This window comes from Lepus europaeus, chromosome 17, assembly GCF_033115175.1.
Source record: "Lepus europaeus isolate LE1 chromosome 17, mLepTim1.pri, whole genome shotgun sequence".
NCBI classification, from domain to species: Eukaryota; Metazoa; Chordata; class Mammalia; order Lagomorpha; family Leporidae; genus Lepus; species Lepus europaeus.
The window spans coordinates 15501980-15527608 of record NC_084843.1 but is presented as its reverse complement, the minus strand read 5'-3'; the positions used below and the strand labels follow the sequence as shown (position 1 = coordinate 15527608).

General features: G+C 50.2%; 1 protein-coding gene across 1 annotated transcript in view; it reads right to left on the bottom strand.

The window, feature by feature from the left end:
- ABLIM1 (actin binding LIM protein 1) overlaps positions 1 to 25629 on the bottom strand; it is a 171455-nt gene that overhangs the window by 92256 nt on the left and 53570 nt on the right. The window contains exons 5-6 of the mRNA XM_062215055.1: positions 11016 to 11142; positions 9098 to 9191 (exon numbers count right to left, since the gene is read on the bottom strand). Of these exons, the coding sequence (XP_062071039.1) occupies positions 9098 to 9191; positions 11016 to 11142 (221 nt within the window). The remainder of the gene's footprint in view (positions 1 to 9097; positions 9192 to 11015; positions 11143 to 25629) is intronic.

The window sequence follows — 25629 nt, the reverse complement described above, 5'->3', positions numbered from 1 at the left end:
TCTAGGTGAAGCCACAAAATGCAGCGGACCTCAAAATACAACTAAAATCACGTCTTTCTGCCATGGAAAGTGTTTTTTCAAACAATTAAGAAATGTACAAGGTGGCTTGATTTGAAGTAGAAAATAACACGTTCTTATAAACTTGCAATTAAATCAAACAGTAAACTCAAATCATGTTTAAAAATCAAAGGAACAACCAACGCAGGGAAAAAAAGTTCAATTGATCCAACTTTTTGAAGTTCTATAACAGAGAAAAACAAAACTTTTTTTTTTTTTTAAACTCAAGATAAATACAAATTCTTTTCAAACTGTCATTTCCGGCCAAGGAAGCCCTTCCATTTGTGCCGACAGGAAACAGGGTGATTTTTCCACAAATATCAAATCTTTACTGCTTGTGAACATAGCCTTCTGCTACCCTGGCAACACACTTCCTCTGTTAATGTAAGAGAAAGTAGGGGACGTTTGGGTGAATCAGATACAATCCCTTCAAATTGCTTATTGCTTCAATGTGCTTCTGCGTGACTGGGCCAATTCCCGATAGAGGAGACAAAATATTACCAGGTTATTTCTTCACAAATAAGATGTCACAACCAACATATCATAAGCTATACTCAGAATTTAAACTTAAGGCCACTTTCCGGCATTGGGAGAAGTTCCATTAATCAAGTCACACTCTCTGATTAAAGGCGCCATTCTGTGTGCCAGCAGCTAGTGGCCATGCAAGAGAACACAAGTTTCAATGCCCACAAAGGGAAAAAAACAGCAAAGAATCTTTTATTTTTTTTTTAAGGGAAAGAGTTTATTGGGGGAAACCCGACAGACTGGAGGGAAGGGGCAAAGAAGGAGAAAGAGAGAGTAAGAGAGAGACAGAGGTCAGGAGATGGAGAGGAAGAGAGAGAGCGAGCGAGCCACATGTTCAGGAGCAGGTCCTTTTAAAACTTCAGCATAGAATCTTGCAAAAGGTATTTATGGACTTGAGGGGCAGGTGATTGGCATAGCAGTTAAGATGCCACTTGGGACACCTGCATCCTACATGAGTGTCTGGGTTTGAATTCTGGCTCTGTCTCTGATTCCTGCTTCTGCTGATGCACACCCTAGGAGGCGGTGATGATATGCAAGTATCTGGGTTCCCGACATCCAACTAGGAGACCAGGATGGAGCTCTGGGCCCCTGGTGGACCTAGCCCTGGGCTGCTGAGGACATGTGGGGAGAGAACCAGTGTGTGGGAGATCTCTCTGCCTTTCAAATAAATAAATTAAAAAGTTTGAAAAAGACAATTCCTGACTTGAATCTCCATTTTTGTATGATATCCACAGTTCTGACACCAAACAAGTCAAACTATTAAAGACTAAAGAGAGGAGGAGAGAGAGGGAAAGGTGCTTACTTTGACTGCTAATGATACCAGGGATTCAGGGCCAGCGCTGTGGTGTAGTGGATAAAGCTGCAGCCTGCAGTGCCAGTTTGAGTCCTGACTGCTCCACTTCTATTCCAGATGTCTGCTATAGCCTGGGAAAGCAGTGGAGGATGGCCCAAGTCCTTGGGCCCCTGCATCCGCATAGAGACCTGGAGGAAGCTCCTGGCTCCTGGTTTTGAATTGGTGCAGCTCCAGCCATTTCAGCCAGTTGGTGAGTGAACCAGAGGATGGAAGACCTCTCTCCCTCTCTCTCTCTGCTTCTCCTTCTCTCTGTGTGTAACTCTGACTTTCAAATAAATAAATAAATCTTTAAAAAAATGGTGCCAGGGATTTGCATGACTTCTTTTTCTTTTCTCAGACCCCACAGCAAAGCTGATTTGTATAAGCATTTTACAGAGAAGGGGACTGAGAGGGGCAGGATCCCAACTCTATCACACTTCACATTCTGGCACAGATACACAGCTATACGAAGGTCCTTCCAAAAACTCAGGAAAAATTGAACTCAAAGGTCATTTTGGTGCAAAAAAAAATTTGAAGTCCATGCATATTTTTCTCATGATATGCATTTTCCCCATAAGCTTTTGGAAGACTCCTCAGATACTGTGTGTATATGTGTGTGTGTGTGTGTGCGCGTGTGAGAAATTGAGATAAATTCCATACCATAAAATTTACCATTTTAAAGTATATAATTCCGTGGATTTTAAAATATTGACAGCTGTACAATGATTGCCAGTGTCTATTTCTAGAATGCTCTCATCATTTCAAGGCACACACATCATCATTTCTCTTCCCCAACCTCCGCCCCACCCCCTCAAGACCCTGGCGACCATGAACCTATTTTCTGTCTTAATTTGCCCCTTCTGGACACTTCATGCAGACAGAATTGCAGACTCTGTGGTCTCTTGTGACTGGCTTCTTTCACTCACCCTAATGTTTCCAAGGTTCATCCACGCTGTAGCAAGAATCAGTACTTGATTCCTTTGCATGGCTGAATAGTAGTCCACTGGATGGATATACCACTGTTTTGCTTAAGATATTTAAGATGAAGCCATTTGTCTAGTTCATTGCTGCGTGATAGTTTGAGATTAGGAGAGGTGACCAGTGTCTCTATCTGGGTCCTGCCTCATAAAACCTCCTGCTTATCCACGGAGCTCAGTGGAGAAAAAAACATGATCCGAACCCAGGCCAGCCTCATCCATCAGCTACTGTCTCCGGGGCTGTGCCAGATGCCCTGACTGCAGAGAAAACCAACAGATACTGCAAGCAAGGTCGCGGGTTTTCGGTGACCTTGAACATGGGTAAAAAGTAAGGGAAGTGAGAAGCAAATGCTTCGTGCTGAAAATAGGCATAGCAGGGCCACTAACGAGAGGCTTTTTCCCCCAGGCGTTTGGGTGTTTCAGCAAGTTACCCTGGGAGTCAAATCATTTGCTCTCTGCAATGATTCCTGCCAGGTAGGTAGTAAAGCTCTTTCTCTGTGCCTTGTCCCGACCAGCTGAACATCTAGAGACCTATTTTCTAATTCTGGCGCTGTCACTAAGGAGCTGCACAGTCTCTGGTACCCAGTAGCCTCCACTATAAATGCAGGTCAGTGGTAACTGCCTTAACTGCTTCCCAGGCCTGCCGTGAGGATTAAATCGCAGTGAGAACGCTCGCAAGTGGTGAAAATGTTAAAGAGAGTCAGGCCAGGGCTAGGGGTCCCTGTCCACCAGGACTTTCGCCATCTTGACCGCTACGACTACCATGATTTCATTCTTTTCCCTTTGCTGATTTCCAAGTGTCTTTGGGTTCACCCTTTAGTGGGAGAGAGCCTGAATTCCTCTGAGCACAGTGAGGATGAGAGGGAAGCAATACATCTTCCGCGTGGCTGTGGGTTATTGTTCTTGCTTGGCACGTGCATACACAGAGCACAAAAGGAGGGTGTTGGCACGTCAGCCTGACTTCAGCAAATGGCATCTTCAGTGGTGACAAAGAGAGTACAAGCCGCACAGGGGCCAGGAGTTAACCTATATTTTTCTCTACTCAATAGGCTGCTCCCTGCCCAGGGCCAGACACTGAACACACCTATACCGAAAGGCAGGACAGGGCCCATTTGTGAGGTAGATTCATTCCCCAGGAACGTCACACACACTTGTTTGCGGGCTTCAGGAGAGAGCAGTTTTTAATCAGTCAAAAAGCCAAACAAAACAAAGCCAGCCGTTTTTAATCCCTCAAAGAATCCAGGAGAAGGATTTGGCTGAATCCCATTGTGATTCCATTTCCCGCACCCCAGGAGTGCAGCAGGAGGGGTCCAAGTGCTGTCTGGGTAAACAGATAAAGGCAGCACAGGGTTGCCCTGTAGGTGGGAGTGGAAAGGCAGCCAGGGGGCCTAGGGCTTATGCTTGGCTTCCTTGCTGCATGGTGGGGTCCTGAGGCTGCTGGGGACCCCAGCACGGGTCCCTCCCCAGAGACCACAAGCGGCACCACACATTGCATGCCACCCAAGGTCAGGCTCCACCAGCTCTTCCGGAAAGACCAGACGCACCCAGGGGTTTGACTTCTTGGGTGTGGTGACATGAGGAAGCCGGGAAAGGGAGAGCCTATGACATCAAGAAAAGCAGAGGCCACTTCCTCCCTGTGGAAGGAACACGAGCCCTCTCCTGGGTCCCGGGGAGAAGAGCAGAGAATGCTCCAGTGTGCAGGTGCTCTGGGGCCTGCTCAGAGAGGGTGCTGCTCTGCAGAGGGGCCTTTGTCCTGACCGAGCCAGTGGAGTCGGGCACACAGGAGCCTGTGTGGGTGGGAACTGTAGAGGACACGGCTGAGAGCCTAGGCCACCCTTAGACTGATTAGGGTCAGCGACATGGGGCAAACTCTTTCCCTTTACCCCGAAATCTTCAGTCTTCAGTCTGACATCTGCGTTTTTTTTCAGAAAATGTATTTTGAGAGGCAGAGAGAGATCTCTCATCAATGGACTCACTTGCAAATACCCAGGAGCTCAGCCACTGGAGCCCCCACCTGCTGGCTCCCAGAGTGCATTCTCAGGAAGCACTTGAACTAGGCACCCCCCATGGGATGCGGGCGTCTCAACCTCTGTACCGAATGCCTGACCTGATATTTGCTTTTTCCTTTGTATTTTTGCATCCTGAATTGCCTTCATTGGAAACTTTTTTTGTTAATTGCTGGTAGTGATTCCTTTGTAGCTGTTTCTTTTTTCATGAAGCTGGCAGCCACCACCTGTACCCAGGAAAGCAAGTTTTCTAGAATAAGGGAGAGGGGAAGGGAAGAAAATCCCCACCACAGGCAGGTCCCCGGGTCCACTGGTGGCTACGCCCAACTCTCAAGTCTCTTCTAGCTTCTGGTTACCATGAGGCTTTGCAAGCAGAAGGGGGGTGGGCAGGGGAGGCAGAAGCAGGAGGAGGGAGGTCCACTTGGAGAAGTGTTCAGAGAAGGGGTGGGAGGATCTCACGCTAATTTGCTCCTGGATTTTTTAATCAGGAGGCAGACTGTAAGCATCTTGTGACCTCTCTGGAATTCAGAGGTCAATTAGCAGAGCCTTCTAACGATGCACTGTGTATAGCAAGATCTCCCTAAAAAGAGAGTCTTGCTGCCGAAAACAAAACTGAAAGCAAGTGATGATCAATCAAACGACAGTTTCAGTGCCGGGAGTGGGCCGGAGTGAGGGACGCACAGGTTGGGCTTCTCTCTCAAACACTGCCAATACTTTCCCTTCTCTAGCTCTCTCAGGCTATGGGGACAGCCTGGATGAAATGAAACCAGGAGAAGCCCCGGGGACCCCCTGAGCCTCAGTGCGTGTTAAATTAAAGCCACACCAGAGCCGCATGCCTCCCGAGGATGACACTGTGTTTCCCAGGGTTACAGAAGTAAGCGGAGTGGTGACACCCTCCTCCTCTAGAACCGATCCATTTCCAAGCTCCGGCACCTGGGAACCTGAACTTATTTGGGAAGAGGGTCTGGCAGATGCGATTAAGCCAAGGATCATGAGATAAGAAGACCATTCTGGATTATCGGCGTGAGCTTTGAATCCAATGACAAGTGTCCTTGTGAGACAAAGGCACAGGGAGGCTTGGCAGAGAGGAGACAGGACTCAGAGAGGTGTCCATGTGAAGACGGAGGCAAAGAATGGAGTGTGGTGGCCGCAGAGCCACCAGACGCTGGAAGGGACCCTCCCGGCCCCTCCTCCAGAGCTGTGAGACAGCACCGCCCTGCTGAGACCCTGGGTTTCAGCATCTGGAATCCAGAACCGAGAGGAAGAACTTCCTGTTGTTTTAAGCCACTACCATGATAGCGGACACACAAACCGTAAATTTATCATCTCTGTGGCTAGAACGACGACGACCAAACGCCCCAGGCTCTCAGCTGCTATGGTTTGCACAGGGTTTGAGGGGAGCCCCGAGAGTTCATGCCCCTTGGCCCACAGTGTGGCCGTGTTGGGGAGGTGGTGGAATGTTTGAAGAGGCGAGGCCAGGGGCTGGTGCTGTGGCTTAGGAGGCTAAGCCTCTGCCTGTGGCGTCAGCATCCCTTATGGGTGCTGGTTCAAGTCCCAGCAGCTCCACTTCCAATCCAGCTCTCTGCTATGGCCTGGGAAGGCAGTGGAAGATGGCCCAAGTCCTTGGGCCCCTGCACCTATGTGGGAGACCCAGAAGCTCCTGGCTCCTGGCTTTGGATCGGCTCAGCTCTGGCTGTTGCGGCCATTGAGGGAGTGAACCAGCAGATGGAAGACCTCTCTCTCTGTCTATGGCTCTATCTCTCAAATAAATTAATTAAAAAAAAAAGAGAGAGAGAGAGAGAGATGAAGCCAACCAGGAAGTGATGGGGTCACCTGGCACTGCCCTCAGAAGGAACTGAGAGTCCTCGTGGGTCCCTGGTGAGCCCTCCCGGGAGGGTTGCTGTAAGACCAGCCCAGCCTGTCCCGTGTGAACTCTCCCTCTCACACAGGTGCTCCCACCATGTGATGCTGTCTGCCACGACGGGGTGTTCACCAGCCTCAGAGGCTGGGAGCTAAGGACACCTCTCATCTCTGCACATCAGCCAGCACCGGGGATCTTGCTGGAGCAACGGAAAGGGGATTAATATAAGGATGGTTCCAACGGGTCCACAGTCATAATGTTTCACCCACAACGAGGTCAGAGAGGCAGGGCGTGGGGAGCTTTCTGTCGGCAGCCAAGCCTAGTGACTCACAGGCTGTCCTGTGCCAGGGCAGCAACCCTGCAGGACGCCTCTGTAGCTCACACACCCCTCCGAGGAGGACAGCTCGCTGGCAGGGCGGACCCTGGGTGGAGGCTCCTCGGTGCAGGCTGCTCTCAGAAGTCCCAGCTCTGAAACACTGTGTGGAAAGCCTGCCAGCCTTAACGTTGCAAGGTGGCCTTCACTGAGACGTGAACCCACCCGGGACGAGGCCTTGGCGGCTGCGGCGATGCTCCAACCTCCAGGGAGAAACCAGAACAAACAGATGTTTCTTCCCAACTGCTTGTTCTTGGATCCAGCTGTGCTTTACATACTCTATCCCACAGCTGCAGAACCAGAGCCGAGGGCGAGCAGCGTGTGCGCACTCTGCCCTCCGTCACTGCACGCAGTTCGGGGAGGTGCTTCCCCAGGGGGGGCCGAGCAGGCAGCTGCTGGGCTGCGAGCCTCCTGCAAGCTCACTTGTCTCACGTTCAGGGACTGTGCCCGGCGTCTTCCCCCATCCCTTCCTGGGGCTGGACACCTGGACACCAGCTCTGGTGTTTGTCTCACTGTTGTTGCTTTCACTCCTGCAGGGGAGGGCAAACTTGGGAACCCCACGGGCCACTCAGGGCTGTGCTTCTCCCCCGGCTTGCCGCTAGCCTCGAGGAGACCGTGGCCAACAGCTAAAGCATTAGCGGACAGACCACGGAACGCCTTTCTGGGCACGGTGCACGCACGCTTGTGCACATGCGCGATGGAGGAGGGGCCACTCCCTCTGGTTTCACGCCAGCCAGTGCTCCCTGTTCTGTGCTGTTTGCAGCAGCCGTCTCAGCGGCCCCCTGCATGAACCCTCACCCTCTCGCCAGCCACTTAAAGAAAAAAAAAATGGGTGTGCAATTGGCCTCCCATAAAAGCAGCCATTTTAAAGTGAACAATCCGGTGTTGTTCTCAGTACGTCCAGTACATTCTCAACGTTGTGGAACCACCTCCTCTACTTCCAGAACGTTTTCATCACTCTAACAGGAAACCTTGCACTCATTCAGCCAAGTTCCCATCTCCTCTTCCTCCCAGGCTGTGACAACCACCAACCTGCATTCTGCCCTTACAGATCTACTAGCTCCGGATATTTGATAGAAATGGAACCACCCAACCCGGGCCTCTTCCACTGAGCGCAGCAGCATCGAGGTCTGTCCACGCAGCAGGTGCACCTCAGCCTCATTCAGGCTGTGGGGATGGACCCCATCAGCTGGCTGGGCTATGAACAGGTGCACACACATTGCCTGCACCTTCCCATTCATTCTTCCCACAATAACCGGATCCAGTCCCACGGCTCCCCAGCTACAGCCCCTTCCATGGCTGCCCACCCTCTTAGGATAAACCCATACCCCTGAAGGAGACACTGAAGGACACTGGAGTCCCAGTCCTGCGTCATCTCACTCCAGGGCTCCTGCCCGATCCGGTTTCTTGTGTGTGCTATGCCTGTCCTCCCTTCTGAACCTCTATGGGTACACCTCTTTCTCTCCAGCACCCTTTTCCTCTGGCTCAGAGGCAACTGCACACTTCCTTATCCCCCAAATGCAACCGAAAGCACCAGGCCCTAGCCCTTTGTTTTCTGGAAAAAGCAAGCCGTAGGATTCACAAGGCTTCGCTGGACCTTCCTATGACATCTTCCCATGGAAGAGAAACGGTGGCCCCCAAGCACCTCTGGCAGTGAGAGCTTGGTGGCCCTAGGTCTCTGACGTGCACCCTGCTGGAAGGCCACACTGGGATAACGTGGAGATAGCGTCCTGGCGCCTGACGGAGCGATGTGACAAGGTGCATGGCCAGCCAGTCATCTCCCCAGCCCAGCCCTGCTCAGCACACACTCTCCACCCTGGAATGTGGGAGGCGTGGGGTGCAATCTGTGCTTGTTTCCTCAGGCTTGGTCGACACCCTGTTGGCCTCTGAGAAGCAGGGCGGGGGCTCTCTGAACTGGGCCCCCGAATTCCACGTGACAGCCTCTCACCCAGGAGCCCAGCTCAGCCCATACGGCAGCTGCTGACAAAGCAGGAACCAACCTTCTGCTTCAGGGCGGCCGCACCTGAACTTGACAGCTCAGCCCCGGCCACAGGGTGCCCTGGGTCACGCAGGATGTGGTTTCTGAAGGGTGGGGATGTTTATACCTTCCACCTACCCTTCCTTTCTGAGCCTCTGTTCCCTGGATCCACACCATTCTATACACATGTGTGTATACATGTGCAGACACGGGCTCACACGAGTGCTGACACAGCACACACACACATGGCCCTCACCCCTCTTCATTTCTTTTCAAACTTCTACAGGTAAAAACGACTGACTAGAACCTCCCTTCCGCTCAACTCCCGATGGAGGATTAGGCACTTTCCCTCCAAATGCCCCCAGCATCCCGGCTTGCACGCGAGCACTTGGAGGAAGCACAGCACGTTCTGTGAGATGTCAGTCATGTGCAGCTACATCCCAGGCTCTCTGGGCGCCTGGGCTTTGCATGCAGCCCATGTCACTTACCTCCAGGACCTTCCCTGTGATGAACTGGTGACACGCCTCGCATTTCACCCCGAAGAGGCCCTGGTAGTCCTTCTCACAGTATGGGGCGCCATCCCTGCAAGACAGAAGCACGTTCAGCCCCTGAGAGGCGGTGGCCGGGGCCATGTTCTCTTAGCCCTGTTTCCTGGAGATGGGAGTCCAGTGTATCTCCCGGCATGCACTTGCCTGGCGACTGGGCCAGATGTGATCAAGACCACAAACCAAGGTTGCACACTGAGTGCTGGGGTTCTCCAGGCCACACAGTGACAACAGCAAGGCACCACATGGTCACCACTGTGATTCCTTGGCTGTCTTTAGAACTAACGTGAAGAAAACCCAGCATCGCTCTCTCTCTGCCCCAGAAGGGGCCCAACAGCACCTTCTCTCCTACACCATCTCCCTGAGCTCCCAGGCCTCGCACAGCCTCCCACAGGCTCAAACACGGTCTCCAGGAGGCCTCAGGTCCCAAGGCCTACTCCTCCAGCCTGGGCAACTCCGCCATTTTTCTCAGAACACAGCACTTAGGTCATTTGCTGTGTGCTATTGTGTGCTATTGCACGGAAAACGCAAAAGCTCCACTCGAGGCAGCCTCCTACTGTACAATCTTCAAAGTCTGTTTAAAAGCTGGGTGGGGTGGGCGTTTGTCTTATCAGTTAAGATACCTGTGTCCCGCATCAGAGTGCCTGGGTTGGAGTCCCAGCTCCTGCTCCTGACTCTACCTTCCTGCTGATGTGGAACCTGGGAGTGAACCAGCAGATAGTATCTGCCCCCTCCACCCCCCAGTTAAAAACAAAGGTGGAGGAAACTCGAGTACTTCTCTGTTTTACTGGGGCCATTCATTACCACCAACCATGGAGTCTTCTCCTTCTTCTTCTTCTTAGATATTTATTTTATTTATTTGAAAGAGTGATAGAGGGAGGGAGAAACAGAGAAAGACATCTTCCACCTGCTGCTTCACTCTTCAAATGGCTGCAATGGCCAAGGCTGGGCCAGGCCAAAGCCAGGAGCCTGAGCTTCATCCAGGTCTCCCACATGGGTGACAGAGGCCCAAGCACTTGGGCCATCTTCCACCTCTTTTCCCAGAATGCATTAGCAGGGAGCTGGTTCAGAAGTGGAGCATCTGGGACTGGAATGGGCGCCCATGTGGGATGCCAGCAGCATTGTAGGAGGCAGCTGGCGGCTTAAACTGAGAAGTCACAACACGGCCCCCTGCAGCCTTCTAACACAGGTGTTTGGCTACAACCCTAGGCCTGTGGAATATCAGGGTGGGGCCTAAGTTACCTTTTGCTGTTTTAGTTCACTATATTTTTAATTAAAATGAATTGGAGGGGGGGGATAGGTGATTTTACATAGTTGGGAGAGTTTTTGAAAGCCTAAAAAGGTTTACAGTGGGAAATTCTGCCTTTGCTTGCACTCTGCTGGTGACTTAGCTCTGGCTGATTCTACAGCCGCTCTCTGAGACCATGAGCCCACACACGAACCCAGGCAAGGCTGCTTTCCACACTGGCCTTACTGGCTCAGTGCTCAGCGTTGTGGGGTTTGGGATGGGGAGAGGTCTATAAAATATGCCCCAGACCTGCAAGGAAGAGAAAAGGTGACCAGTTCTACAGGGAAGGGGGGATGGGTGGGAAACAGCAAAAGGGAAATGACTAATGCTTCACTGGTGACCACGTGATATAACAACAGCAGTTGTTCAACCGGGCAACGGTTAACATTCCACTGAGTAGCCAAAGGACGGACAAGGAGACGCATACGATTATTTTCTAGAGTTTTACAGCAAAAAGTGCATGTGGAGAGTGGGGTATGAGTGCAGTTTGGCACTGGGTGGGTGGGGGGCCAGGCCTCCTGAGAGCAGAGCCCACCCCCGCTGAGAGCACCACACCCCCACACCCAGTCTTACTTGCTGATGTACTCCCCGGTGAGGACCTTCCCGCAAGACTTGCATTTAAAGCACCCCAAGTGCCACTGCTGGTCCAGCGCCAGCAGCGCCTGCCCGTTCTTGATGTCTCTTCCACAGCCAGCACAGTCTGCAAAAGAGAGCAGGCAGTGGTCACTCTGTGTTGGCTCTGGGAAGTGCAAGCATGCGTGCCCCTGCGCCCACGGTGCGCCCCTCACGCGCTCTGCCACTAGGCGTGCAGTACCATCTCACTCCGCCGTCCTGCCCTGCACAGAGTCTTCGCCGGCCAAGTCTCACAGGCCCAGGCCTCACCCAGCATGGGACCTGTAGGATCGGCAGGGGATGCAAGGGGTTGGATGTCCTCCGCCCTCCCTGGGGGCTTTGTCAGTGTCCTCTGAGCTCCAGCTGGGTATTTAGTTCGAACTTCTTGGCTGTGATTTTAGAGAGTCCTCCTAGGCTTCTGTCAGTCAAGCGCACATGTGAGTAGCTGTGCCCCTCGTGACGGTTGCTGTAGATGTGAGTCCTGGAATGCCGCCACAAATTTCATTTGTAAATGGAATCCGACTTCTCCATCAACCTAAATCAGCCTTTTGGAATTTGTGATGATTAAATGACTCTTAATTCCTTATCTTAAAATTGCCCATGGCAGGCGCCTGAGAACCAGAGGGGAGAGATGGTATTTCTTGCTGGTGTGGGCACAGGAAGTGGATGGCAGGGTCTGAACCTTACTCAGCTCCTCGTTAGCCACCTGACCAGTCCCGTTCCTCCCTCTCCCTAAGCCTTGTAAGTAGGCAGATCAGTAGCATCTCTCCCGAGGCCCTGGTGAGGACCTGGTGAAAAAGTGGATTAAGCACACTGGTTGGCACGTGGGAAGTGGCTCTATAAATATTTGCCACTATGTTCACTGCCATTATTATTTTGATGGTTACATACTTCACTGAGTTGGGGAAGCTGAGTATTTCAATGAACCCAGAACAATGTAGGTTAGGGCAACCTTTCAGGAAATACCTACAAACGCTCAAAATCAACTGAATATGGAAGCAAGCCTTGCTGAGCAGATTGGCTGTGATGCCCCCAGCTGATCACGAAATCTTCACAGAACCGAGTGGTGTCCAGGCAAGCCACTCGATGGCCATGTTTGGAACAAGACAGAGTTGAGGCCCCTTGGCACACAAAGGCTCACCCCCTCCCCCATCCAACCACCACATCTGTGACTGCTGCTGCTTCCCTAACGGCCCTTCTGGCTCAACCTTCATCCTCCTCTTCCCGAGAAAACGGAAGGTACCCAAATGCCCGCTCCTGCTTCTCGTCAGCACCCAATGCAAAACTGCTCCTGCTCCCTACAATCTTCCCCAACATTACCCAGCACAAGCCCAAATCTTAGATAGGCCCCTCCAAACCTTTCCCAGAGATGTCCCCCATCCACCCCGGGCCCAGTGCCTCTGGCTCTCAGCCTTGCCACAGCCAGTTCAGCAAACCTACAGATGTGTTCCTGGTGATCCCCGTCAGCAGGTGTTAATGTACCTTTATATTGGAAATGGTACGTCTAGGGCCTCATTCTACAAATATGTCATCAAAAGAGTGTGTATGCGTGTGTGTTCCCTGTAGCACTCCTCCAACAACAGTAGCTGAGACGAGCCGGGTGAGCATCGGCGAGGGCTGAGCACACTACACTAGCGTGGAGTCGGCACTGGAGTACTATGTGCACTTAAAGAGGTAGATTTGCGGGCACACATGGAATCGCAGCCAAAATAGATCAGGAAACAACAACAACAAAAAAAAAGGCAGCAGAAGAGCGTGTAGAACATAAGCTCATTCCCAGGGAATCAGTAAGGAAAAGGACATGTGTGTGTTCTCTCGCCACAACAGAACGTTTCCGGGTAAAAACGTAAGAAAGTCCCAAGGAGCTTCCTCGGTGGACTCGATTCTGCGCCTACACACTTCTGCGCTGCTTACAGTGTTTTAGCCATGAGACTGTCCAGGGAACTCGAGTTGATTTCACCCCCGTATCTTACCAACTATCTTCTACAGGAATCTCACAACTGGCAGTTTACTATAGAGATAAAAACGGAAGGGCACGATGTTTGTTTAAAGGGTAGAGGAACAATAAGGACTTTTAATAATGGAGGGCTTTAAAAAAAATAGATGTTTTATGGGCAGTTTTTGGTTCATAGCGACACTGAGCAGAAGGTATGGAGATTTCTCATATACTCCCTCCCCCGACGTGCACTGTCTCCACCACTGTCAACACCCCCCATCAGAGTGGCACATCTGGTACAGCTGCTGAGCCTACACTGACACAGCCTAATCACTCTGTCCATGGCTCACATCGGGTGCAGTCTTGGATTTGGGCATCCTATGAGTTTGGATGAATTCACAATGGCATCTACCCATAATTACAGTATTGCACAGACTCTTTTCACTGCCCTGACATCCCTTCCCTCCTCCTTCCCTCTAACCTCTTGCAACCCATCTTACTGACTCCATAATTTGACCTTTTCCAGAATGGAATGAGCAATTTGTAATGTGAATTGCAAAACGCCTTCATTCTTCCGAGTAGATAATTCCCACTAGGTGGCAGCAAAGATTTAAATAATAAGGAAGGGTAACGGAATTTTTTTTTTTTTTTTTTTTAAGCAGAAAATATAAAGATGGCTTTTCAATTCTACACATGAAGACTGTTGGTCTCAGGGAGGCTGACAGAGTTGAGTTGCCCACGGTCTCCCCCTGCACCAGCAGGGAGGGTCAGCGAGTTGGATGGTAGGGGATGTGAGAGCGTGGGCTTTGGTGTTAGGAAGACCTGGGCAAGGTACTCATTCTGCAACCTCATTTCTTCATTGGTGAAATGCGCTATACGGAAGAAAGAGGTGGTACACTGTAAGGTGCTCGGCATAACATGAGGCTTGGCACACGTGAGTTACCCCATCTGGCTCCCTATTTCCTTGGTTAGGGGCAGAACTGTGACCAGAGGGCAGGCCTCCCTCTCTCTCAAAGATTTATTTATTTATTTGAAAGAGTTAGAAAGAGGTCTTCCATCCACTGGTTCACTCCCCAAATGGCTGCAGTGGCCAGGGCTGGGTCAGGCTGAAGCCAATAGCCAGGCGCTTCATCCAGGTCTTCCACATGGGTGACAAAAGCTCAAGAACTTGGGCCATCTTCCATCACTTTTCCCAGACCATTAGCAGGGAACAGCTGGGACTAAAACTGGCACCAAATAGGATGCTTATGTCATAGGTGGTGGCTTTACCCACGATGCCACAATACCGGTCCCCAAGAGCAGGTCTCCTAACTCTAGCTCTTGCTCTCTTTATAAGACCTTCATGCACAGACATCCCAGAGCTAAAAGGAAACTAAGACACAGTTGAGGACCTCAGGACCATTGTGAACACTCTGCACTTAGTGTGCTTGCTCCAGGAATCAGGCACCACACAAGGGCCCTGGGAAACATGGTACTGTCAAACCTTCCCAATCGTTCTTGTCAAAGTGCCCATGGCCTCTGGGAGGGCAGGTGTTCTATAACCAAGTTTGATCATGTTTTCCGGAGAAACATTTATTGAAAGATGAGTGTTAAAAGCCAGCCATCTGGTAAAGTTGGGCTGGAAGTTGAGGCTAAAGTTAAACCTCTTTCAACTCAAACTGTAAGACGCCAATCAAGCAGATCAACAAAGAGTGCCTGCAAGAACAGAGACTATCTACCCACATCAGCTGACCCAGCGGATGCAGGTATATTCCCCAGGGGCCACGCATGCTCTCCGGAGAAAGCTCCCGTCCCCAGAGCCTGAAGTCATGCTGGGAAAAGTGGGAAAGACTTGTGCTGGATCAGGATCAGTCTCTCCTACCCTGCTCACTCCAGCTGAGCTCTTTCAGGGGAACACACTGTCCTACTCGCTCTTCGTGTTTTTCAGCTGTTGAGAAAATTGTTTCCACATCACTGAAGCAGCTGCTGATAAATATAGAAAGCTGGTGATTGGCACGGGAATTATTGTCAAAGTCAGAAATAGGTGAATACGGAGCAGCATCAAGGAAATAAAGCCCACTAGTAACTTGCCAGTGCTCGTCCAAGGGAAAATAATGACCAAATGGGATAAAAGAATAAGAAAAAAACACCTAGCCTGAAACACTTTGTCCAGCCCCTTGAGTCTTGGCATCAGAGCCAGAGAAGAGCAGGGATTCAGCTAGGTGGGTCCCTGTTAAATCAACATACATACCTGAACCCATAAGATGTATTATTTCATCCAAAGGAAATAACTATTCTTAACAATAAGGATCCTGCCTGCCTCCCTAATACACCTATTTGGCATAGAGCCACAGACACCTGGGCTTTACAGGCATTTAAATTGAAGAAGAGGTCTTCCTAAGACCTTGGCATTCCTAAACTAAGGCAGGTGTCATTACTCTGGCAGCCCTCAAGTGCCCGCCAGTCAGTAGCCTGCCTTCTCCTTAAGAACTATTCCCCAGAATTTACCTTTGGGCAAAGTTAATGCCAAAAAGATATCTTAGTCTGTGAAGATGCCTCTCTGGGCAAGACAATTAAGAACAGGGAGCCACAGAAAGGAGAACTCGGGGCAGGCAAATGGCACAGTGGTTAAGATGCCGTTTGGGATATCCACACCCCACACAGAGCGCCAAGGTTCAAGTCCCAGCCCTGCTCCTGATTCCAGATTCTTCCTAATGCAAAGTCTGGGAGGCAGGGGTGATGGCTCAAGTAGTTGGGTCCCTACCACCTATGTGGGATACCCAGACTGAGTTCCTGGCTCCTGGCTCCCAGCTTTGGCTTGGCCCCAGCCCTGGCTACTGCAGGCATTTGGAGAATGAACTGGCAAATGAGAACTCTATGTCTCTCTCTCTTTCTTTGCTGTTAAACAAATAAAATAAGTAAGTAAAAATTAAGCAAGATTTTAAATGATCTCCTTTCAAAAAGAAAAAAATGACAACTACATAGTAGCTGAATTTCCATTCATTCTAACCTTCCCAGGCCTGCGTGTTTCGGGCATGCCCAGAACAGTCCAGGATGGTAACCGTCACTGATAGCAGCTGCCCATCCAGGCTCAAAGCTTCCAGAACATACAATGGGACTTTCCTAGTGTTGGGATTTTTTGGCTAAGGAGAGATGAGGACAGTAGTGATAGGATTTCCATCTTCCAGAGATGGGTGCTAGAAATATTCTTGCAGAACTTAGTAAAAGATAGAAGACTCTACCAACCCCTACTGCCTACCTACCTCTGAAATCAGAAATTCAAAACTGAATAGAGCAGTTAGCCAGGAGCTGTCTACACAGCATGGTGCGATGTTTCCCTCTCCTCCCTTGTGAGAAGGATCAGAGGATCCCTTGGCGAGGGTGGAACAGTCCTATACCTAGAAGCTCACTGAGTGGGGAAGCCCAGGCCTTGAGACTGCTGTGGGACAGGAGGAGCTTCTGACGTTAGAGCTCTTGGGACACGTGGACTGGGCAGTCCTGGAGCTTGGAAGCACTCATGAACCAGAAGTCTGCAGCCTGCGGAGTTAGGAAGGCCAGAGGTTGGCTGGAGCCATGCTGGGTGGCCAGTGAAGATGGCAGAGGTAGAGTGTGCGAGCGCTCACTGTGGCCTGCAGGGGGTGCACGCGTGTCCTCTGGATGGGCTCACTCCCAAGCGTCTTGAGTGATGATGCCTCCTGAGAAAGGCATCACTAAGGGCAGGGAACTTCTTAAGTGGGAGGCAGTGATGAGGAGCAGGACCGGAGCCCGGGGAAGGTTGGATTGCAGGTCAGCCTAAAATTGCACACTGGCCAAGGAACTCAGATGCATCCCCTCCGCCCACACCTCCAGCCAGAGTTACTGGAAAGGGAAGCTTGACAAGGCAGAGCTGTGACACCTTGGCCCCTCTCACCCCTGGCTCCTTCCCAGGCCCCAAAGCAGCCCCAAAGGATGGGAAGGAGACAGAGGAATAAGGGAAGGGGCTGTGCCTTCCCGCTCTCCCCATGGCAGGCCTTCCATTTAGGAGGGGTCCGAGCTGGGAAAAGGCTGTTGCTCTGCAAACGATGTGAGAGTAGAATTTTCAGCTGGCTTGGACTCTGAGGACCTGAAAGTGACCAGCACTCCATGGAGCCTGTCCAAGATATTAACAGGGGTTGGGAAGGGGGCTCTGATAGAGGATGATACGAGGAACAGCAGGGAAAAATGAGCTTCATTGTCTGTGCCCCTGTGTGCTCTGACCCCTGGGTAAACAAATCACAGTCATTAAGGACTCTGGAGACAAGTTCCAGCTCTGACACTGAGCTGACGAGGCCGGGGTGAGCTGGGCAACTGCTGGGCTTCCGCTGCACCTGTAGAACGGGCGGATGAACAATCCCTGCCACCCCGGTTGCTGTGAGGATTAAAGAGGACATGCCTGTTTTGGGCACACGGTAAAGGCCAGGTGTCTCCACTCTTCTGGTACCTGCAATAGTCTAACACAACTTCCAGTTCATCTTCCCCTTACAAATCTTTTTAGAAGGCCCAGTGTCAGCCCCTGGGAAGGCATTTGTTTCAGAATCATCACCACAGTTTTAAAATCTCATGTTCTGCAGTTTGGAACTTTTTTTTTTTTTTTTTTGACAGGCAGAATGGATTGTGAGAGAGAGAGACAGAGAGAAAGGTCTTCCTTTGCCGTTGGTTCACCCTCCAATGGCCGCTGTGGCCGGCACACCATGCTGATCCGAAGGCAGGAGCCAGGTGCTTCTCCTGGTCTCCCATGCAGGTGCAGGGCCCAAGCACTTGGGCCATCCTCCACTGCACTCCCTGGCCACAGCAGAGAGCTGGCCTGGAAGAGGGGCAACCAGGACAGAATCCGGCACCCCGACTGGGACTAGAACCCGGTGTGCCGGCGCCGCAAGGTGGAGGATTAGCCTAGTGAGCCGCAGCGCCGGCCTGAGTTTGGAACTTTTAAGAGGTTTTGCACATCAGCTATTTCAGTGCATCCTGGAGTGCCTGCGGGGGAAGACGGGGGGCGATCTGTATTTTAGAGACCACAGGACATCTGAGAGCCATGTAGACCACAGGGTGGAAATGCTTGATTTTACACTCGTGAAACGAAGGCCCCGTGTCCCAGAGCGGAACACAGCCCAGTAGAGAGCAGGGCCGCAGACGCCACTGTCCAGCGACCATGAACCCACGCCCCCCCCGTTGCCAGCTCTGCTCTGAGTTTAAACCCCCATGGCCGGGAGGTTCCCCTGACTACTGGCTCTTCGGCTGTGAATGGGCGCACACAGCCACTGTGGAACCAGAATGGCTCACTGAGAGGCAGAGTGTCTAAATTCAGAATGATTGGGCAAAATTACATAGATCGGGAAAAGAGACTGGAAACTTTGCTCCACTAATCAATGCTTGTGGAGACACCGAGATGACATAAGATGTCCATAGGAATTTGAGACAGTTCAGAACATGCCCTTTCTTTACTGTAGGAATTTTAAAATTAAGAATTAAAAAATCCATTTGTGCCACTGAAACTGTTGCCCAGGTATATTCCAGAAGATTCAAGCTTTACCTGGAATCATTTTTTGTAATTAAAAATTGAAAAAAGCAGTATTTGCCATACACAAAATTACCACATAAGTTCATGGCTATCCATGTGGATGAAAAACAAATGGCATCATTTCAGATAAAGGCCTCTATTAATAGAAAGTGGAATGAGACTTTAGAGACTCAATAAGATATCCTTTTAGAAGAGTGTTAACTAGGATACTTTATCCCTGGCCAGGATTCAAGCTAAGGAGATTGAGAAACACACACACACACACACATTTAAGTTCCAGGATTTGGCTAACTTGAGGACCTGAATTTAATGACATCTTATCTTGTCATCCAATTGTTCTTACAGGATGTGGGTTTCCCAACCTTGTGTGAAGCCACATATAAAAGGACAATTGTTCTAGCTAAAGGAGGGAGAAGGAAGGGACACAGGAGAAAGTGACCTGAACAGGGATCAGATTCTATCATGTCAACCAGCCGCCTCCCACACCTGTCAGACTAACCTCTGCCACGAGGATTCCACTGTGGGAATCACTGCTCAGAGGGACAGAGAGCACTCTCTCTATGCAGGACCGATAGTTCCACTTCGCGAGGCCTCCATCCAGCCACAGGGCCCCAGTGTCAGGTGCCACCTTTTCTCACACATGGGCTAACCTCAAGCATCTCTGTCATTGACCATGGGCCCTTGAGTTTGCAACACATGCATTGAATAACCCAGATTTTCCTTACACTATTGTTTATAAAAGTGGGACCACAGTTTTATTATCTTTAAGATGTAAATGATTTAGGTATTTGAAAGCCTTTCCCTATTCAGAAGGGGCTCATCATTAGCAGGGGTAAAAACATTAGTCCAGCAAGTGGATGCTGTTGAAGCTTAACCTCATCTTCACCCAGGCCACTCAGGGCGGCCAGGTCCCAAATTAGACACTTAGGAGTTGACAGATACTGACTGGTCACAGTCCATGCTTTTTATTTAAACCAAGTCACCCAAATGCATGCACATTTTTGTTTTGTAGCACACCACGGCAAGTGCCTTAGGCATGGTGGGATCAGCATCAGACAGGATAAAGGCAAAGCATGGTGTGAAACTGAGCATTTGTTGGGCCCAGCACTGTTCAAGACTTAGTTTTCAGAGGCGCGTTTTAACTTCTGAAATTCAGTGCCGCCATCGCCCAGAAGAGCAATGCACGGTGTCTGAGAACCTGGAATTCCATGGAGGCGCCATCCACTCCCGCTCTCTGGAGAACGGGCTTCAGCGCTAGCAATAGTCTATTCCCCAGATTGGCCACATCATTTTGAAAGGCTTTTGTGGCCCCTGAGTATGGAGCCGTGCACTGAGACCCCCCGTGGTCACCCATGACTCTGCTGAGGTCAGCTGCTCCCCTTGCTGTCTTCACGGCCAGGGTACCTGTTGAGCTGCTACATTTAAGTGAGGTCTCTTGTTGTCTTTGGAAAACACCACAGCAGAAGTTCTCCCGGGCCCTATCAGCAGCAGGTGGCAGCTTCAGTTCATCAGGAAAGCTGCAGGCAGGCCGTGCCGTGCCCATTCCTGAATCCTGTGTGATTTGACAAGGGGCAGTTCTTGTGCATCGAATCCTTCCTCCATAGCATGCACCTTACAGAGTTTCAGTCCCTTTAGTCAAAGGTTTAACCAATGTACATTATTTACAGCTTTCCAGCTCCCAATTCTAGCCTCTAAACCAGTGCCCACGGACTTCTGTTAGGAGGGCTTGGGGAGACCACAAAGCCCCCTCTTCCGGAGTACAGGGCGCTTTTTCCCCCTGTCTTCAGGATCAGGAATCCCCGTGTAAGCAGGAATCCCGTGGCTAACATTGCTAGGCGTGATGGTGAACAACGAAGATGCACAAGAGAGTCTGCCATGGACTTAACACCATTCAGACTTGTCGGCCCACATCATGTGAGTTGAGAGCCTGAAACTTTCCGCTACTTACATTTGGAGGCTCACACACAGGCTGCTGCCATCAGGACTGGATTCTGTCCTGAATCTGAGGGGCCTGGGAAAGGCTGAATTTCTCGTGGCCTGTTTGGAACAGGGTGAGTGACCTGCATGCCCGAGACATAGTTAAGTCCATCAGATATCTGAAGGTACACGCTGATCAAGCAGAACGTGAACTTTAGAAAGGATGTGGAAAACTGGTTAGGAGCTGAGAAATTTAATAGGTTCCTTAAGGACAGTGTGCCCACAGCCTTGCATAAAAACTTACTTTTTTTAGAAAAGATTAATTCACTTGAAAGGTAGAATGATAGAAAAGGAGACAAAGGGAGAGAGGGAGGGGGGTGGCAGCAGAGAGAGGGAGAAAAGGAGAGACAGAAGGAGAAGAGGGGGAGGAGAAATCTTCCATTCACTCATAACAGCCAGGTCTGGGCCAGGTCGGAGCCAGGATCCAAGAATTCCATCCTGGTCTTGCACATGGGTGGCAGGGGCCCAAGTACCTGGACCGTCTTTGGCTGCCGCCCCAAGTGCATTAGCAGGACACTGGATCAGAAGCAGAGCAGCCAGAACCTGAAGTGGCACTCTGATATGGGATGTTGGTGTGGCTGAACCCACTGGGCCACACTGCTGGCTCCCTGCATAAGAATTCCTTAAGCAGCCTCTCTTCCATTTCCCTGAAGAGTACCATGCCTATATTTCTGGGGAATGGAGTAGAGATTCTTTGATAGAAGATAAAAAGTATTGGCATAAAACATGAATACTCTTTTGCTACCCACTCCGATTTTTAGGCTTAAGGTCCTGTACGGAGAACAATGAGTGGTACAATCATTAACTACAACGAGGGGCTACATGTAAGGAATACACCAATGTCCTAACAAGTACACACACACCTTCACAATTCCCAAAGGCCAGCTGGTGGCCCACAGGCCCAGAGGATCATTGCTTCCTGGAGCTTTCTCCGCTGGTCTCGTGTGCTCACTCAGCAATGTTTCTCATGGCGCGAACATCACAGAGACAGGCTTGAGATGAAAAGTAGGATTCTCTTTAAGGGAAGGATGGGGGCCATGCAAACAAGGCCGAGTTCCACCCAAGCATGAGATGCTCTCAGAAACGGCCAATGGTCCCACGGCAACGCCAAGGGCACTGATTGCCTACTTGCACGTAACTAGGACGCTCAGGCCATGACGTCAATGGACAAGACAAATTCTCTGCGTGATCTCTCTCAGGACTGGCAAGCAACCGCTCATCTAGGACATGGCTCTACCCATCAGCTCCTCTGCGGGTGTGGGGCAGGCCTCCTGTTTGCTCATAACGCCTAATTCAGATGTTCAGGCAGACAGTAGGAGCCCCAAACCACCCCTAAGCAGAGCGGGACAGGGAGCAAACAAGAGAGAAAGAAAGGCAAGCAGAGAAAGATGGACTCTGGTACCTGTGGCATCAACAGCACCCGGGCCGATGCCTGTCAGAAGGTGAACACTGCAGGCGCCAGCCCCGCAATTTCTGGGGGAGTCTGGAGGACTGGCAGACACGGATATAGACACAGGGATAGTCCCTGGCAAACAACTTTTAGAGTAGCACCCAAGACCCAAAAGAATTGAAAACAGCTACTCAAGTACCAGTGGAGGTATGTCCATCACAGCCTGGTTCACAGCAGCCAAAGGTGGAAAGAGCTTAAATGCCTATTAACTGGTGAACGGATGAATAAAACGCGGGACAGTCGTGCAGTGGAATATCATTCAACCACAAAAAGAAATTAAGGGTGGGTATTTGACCCAGTGGTTAAGATGCCGCTTGGGACAGCCACATTCCATATTGAGGTCCTACATTTAGTCCCAGCTCTCTTCCAATTCCAGCTTCCTGCTCATGTGCACTCTGGTAGGAAACACGTGATGGCTCAAGTAGTTAAGTCCCTGACCCACCTGGGATACTTGGATTGCATTCCCAGCTCCTGGCTTTGACCTGGCCCAGCTCCGGTTGCTGCGGGCGTTTGGGGAGTAAACTAACCAATGGGAGATCTCTGTCTTTGCCTTTCAAATCGGTAAAATTAAAAGAGGAATGAAATGCCGATACACGAAGCCGGGTGACCCCTGAAATCCCTGTGCTCTGCGCAAGCAGCCAGACACAAAGGGAAACAGCGTGTGTGATTCCATCCGAATGAAATGCGCAGAACTGGTGGATTCAGAGACAGAGAGCAGAGTGGTGACTTCCAGGGACTGGGAGAACGAGAGAATCATGAACACGGCTACGAAAGGGCACGGGAACACAATGCTTTGGAACTGGATGGAGGTGGTGGCTGCACAGCATTGTGAAAGCTCTAACGGCCAGGGAAACCTTCATCTTAAAATGATTAACTTTATGTTATATGAGTTTCAGCTCAATAATAATTAATGACAATAGTCATAATAAAAAATACCCAGTAGGTTTGTTCTTGGGCTGACTTCCCTACATCAGTTGTGAACGTTAACTGGTTGAAGAGTTTCATGATGAATCTTTAACAGGCCATGGTCGTTCAGCGTGCATGGGCTCTTGCCAGAGAGGAAATCACATCTGCATTGCACGCCAGCGTCTCAGGTTCGCTGAGCATGCGCAAACACCGGCTCAGTTACCCTACTGCGAAGACAGGAAAAGCAAAGCAGGGCCAGAATGTCAGTTTCAGTACTCCGCTCACGTGACCAGCCACCTGATCCACGCAGGGCTGAGGGTCACGGCAAGGGCAGACGGCAGTCAGACTGTGGTCTGGGATGAACCGTGTGTTTCATTTTGTAAAACTGACATTATTTTAATTTGACACTCTTTGGTTTTGGTCAGGTAAAGACATTTGATGAAAAAAAATTTTTTTCATACAATAAAAATCCTTTTCCTCCCCTCACTGTCTCCCACCTACCACGTTCCCTCCTTCTGTGTTCTCTACTAAGAGCAGTTTCCCAGAGAGCCTTGCAGGTTCCATCTGAGGGAATATACAACCTCAGGGGTACCCAGCAGTACTGCTGGGCTTGTTAGAAGTTAAAATTGAAGCAGACAATGACCTCTGTTCCAAGCACCTAAATTCTAGTCTGGTAAGTTATTAGAAGGTGTGTACTCTATTATGTAATACATTTATCTATGGAAAAGAAAACAACAAATAACACAATGCCATTAACTGTCCACCCACTGAAAGTACTTTGTCATCCATCCCTTAGTTGTACCCATTCCCTATACAGCAGGAACTTTTCCTTCCTTCTTGCAATGGAGATAACCCAGGCTCGGGCTAAATGAAAAGGTGTTTCACCCTGGGCTCTTTGCGTCTGACTCATATTGTTAGAGATGTTAGCCAGAAAAATCTGAATATTAATATTCCTCTTCGCAATGTATCTTGTCTCTTTGCAATGAACCTCTGGCTGCTCACCAGGCAAATCCCAAATGCTTTCAGCACCCCACCCAATACCCTGTAGAGCAACATGGAAACTGTCACGCCAGGATGCAGCCCTGCCCCCCAGAGGTCAAAGGCCAGCACCCTAATCGCCCAGAGGGGTGTAGACGACAGCTACAGTCTTCCATCATTCTCAGAGTCAGGGAGGCACATTCCTGGACACTGCTACCTTTTCTTAAAAACCTAGGATTCATCTCATGTGATAAAGAACGATTCTCCTCTTTCATAAGAAAGGGAAACTCTTTGTGATATGATAAAACAAAAGTGGGTTAAAATATGCCCACATACCTTGCTTCCCGGGCTCCTAAACTGTACCTGTGTACCACAAAGGTGTCTGCATTCAAGGAGCGGTGAGACCTCACCATCTGGACCAGGGAGCTGAGAGTTTCTCCCCCACAGCCTCTCCTGGGATGGTATCAATTCACTCCCTGAACATTTGTGCACTTACTTCATGCACAGTGCTATTCATAAGGACCAAACAAATACCAGTCCTGTCATTGAGTGGCTCTGAGTCTGTTGGGAGAGGGAAATATACCAGGGACTATCAAGCTACATGGTAATAACTACCATTACAGAAATGCAAAGCTCAGCTTTGGCCAGGACACAATGCCCACTGTTGCCAAGGGCCCAAGCAAATCCAAGGCTTTCAGCTGTTTGTGTGACATGCAGAAGAATAAATGGTTTTTGAAAAGAAGACCCTTGAACAAAACACTAGGAGATGAATTCATGGAAAACTGTACACATGTCTATAGCACGTAGGGAACTATCCAGAAGCACAGTCACTAAAATGTTGAGAGAGGCGATCTCTTGTTGATGAGATTTCAGGTGGTTTGGTTTCTGTCTCCCCCCTTTTTTTCCCCCATCTTTTTGTAATATTTTTAGCATTTTACAATAAACACTTAAAACCAAACCATTGAGAAGACAAGATTGCAATTAGCCCTGTTTAGAGAAGAGAAGGCTTTGATCCAATTCCAGTCTGCTCATCTAGGTCTTCATGTGCTCTGCCGTAGATGAGAGAGAGACAGCAGGGTCCTCAGACTGGACTCGCCAAGTTCATTATCTTGGTTGTGGTGAGTACACGTACAAATACTTAAAGTGCAACAGACTATGAACCGGTTTAGACATTTCTGACAAATATATCATAGGAACGTGACAAGCTAACTGTGTAATGAAGAATTCAGCTGGCGCCTAGGATAGTGCTAGGGATTCAGCAGGTGCTCCAAGAGACGGCTGTCGATGGGATGACCAGCATCCTGTATCTTTATTTCACATGGTCCTCACCCACCTTCCTCACCTTTTCTTACCACCATTACCTGGAGCCACAATCGATGGTCTCCCCACACCTGCTCCCTGGCCCAAAGTCATTCATTCTGTACAGCCCCCTAACCTTCCCAGAGCTCTGTTTGCACCTGGTCATCCCCAGAGCTCCACATTGTCAAGCTCCCCTAGACCTTCCGATGCCTGGCTTCCCTCCTCTGTGTGTCCAACATCACTCTCGGGACAGAGACCAACAAGCCTTTGCTCTGGGCAGGGTGGGGGAAGGGGTGGGGGTGGGGCTTCCTCTGCACTGCTGCTCCAAGCGTCGTCTCCACATTCAGGTTCCCTCCATGAGGAACCACATTCAATCCTAACAACGCTGAGTAGCTGCTTCCCAATATATAGGTGAGGGCACCAAGGCTCTGCAACATCAGACAACCCACCTATGGCACCTGGCTAGGAAGAGGCAGGGTGAGGATTCAAAGCTAGGCATTTGGGAGGCAGAGCCCAC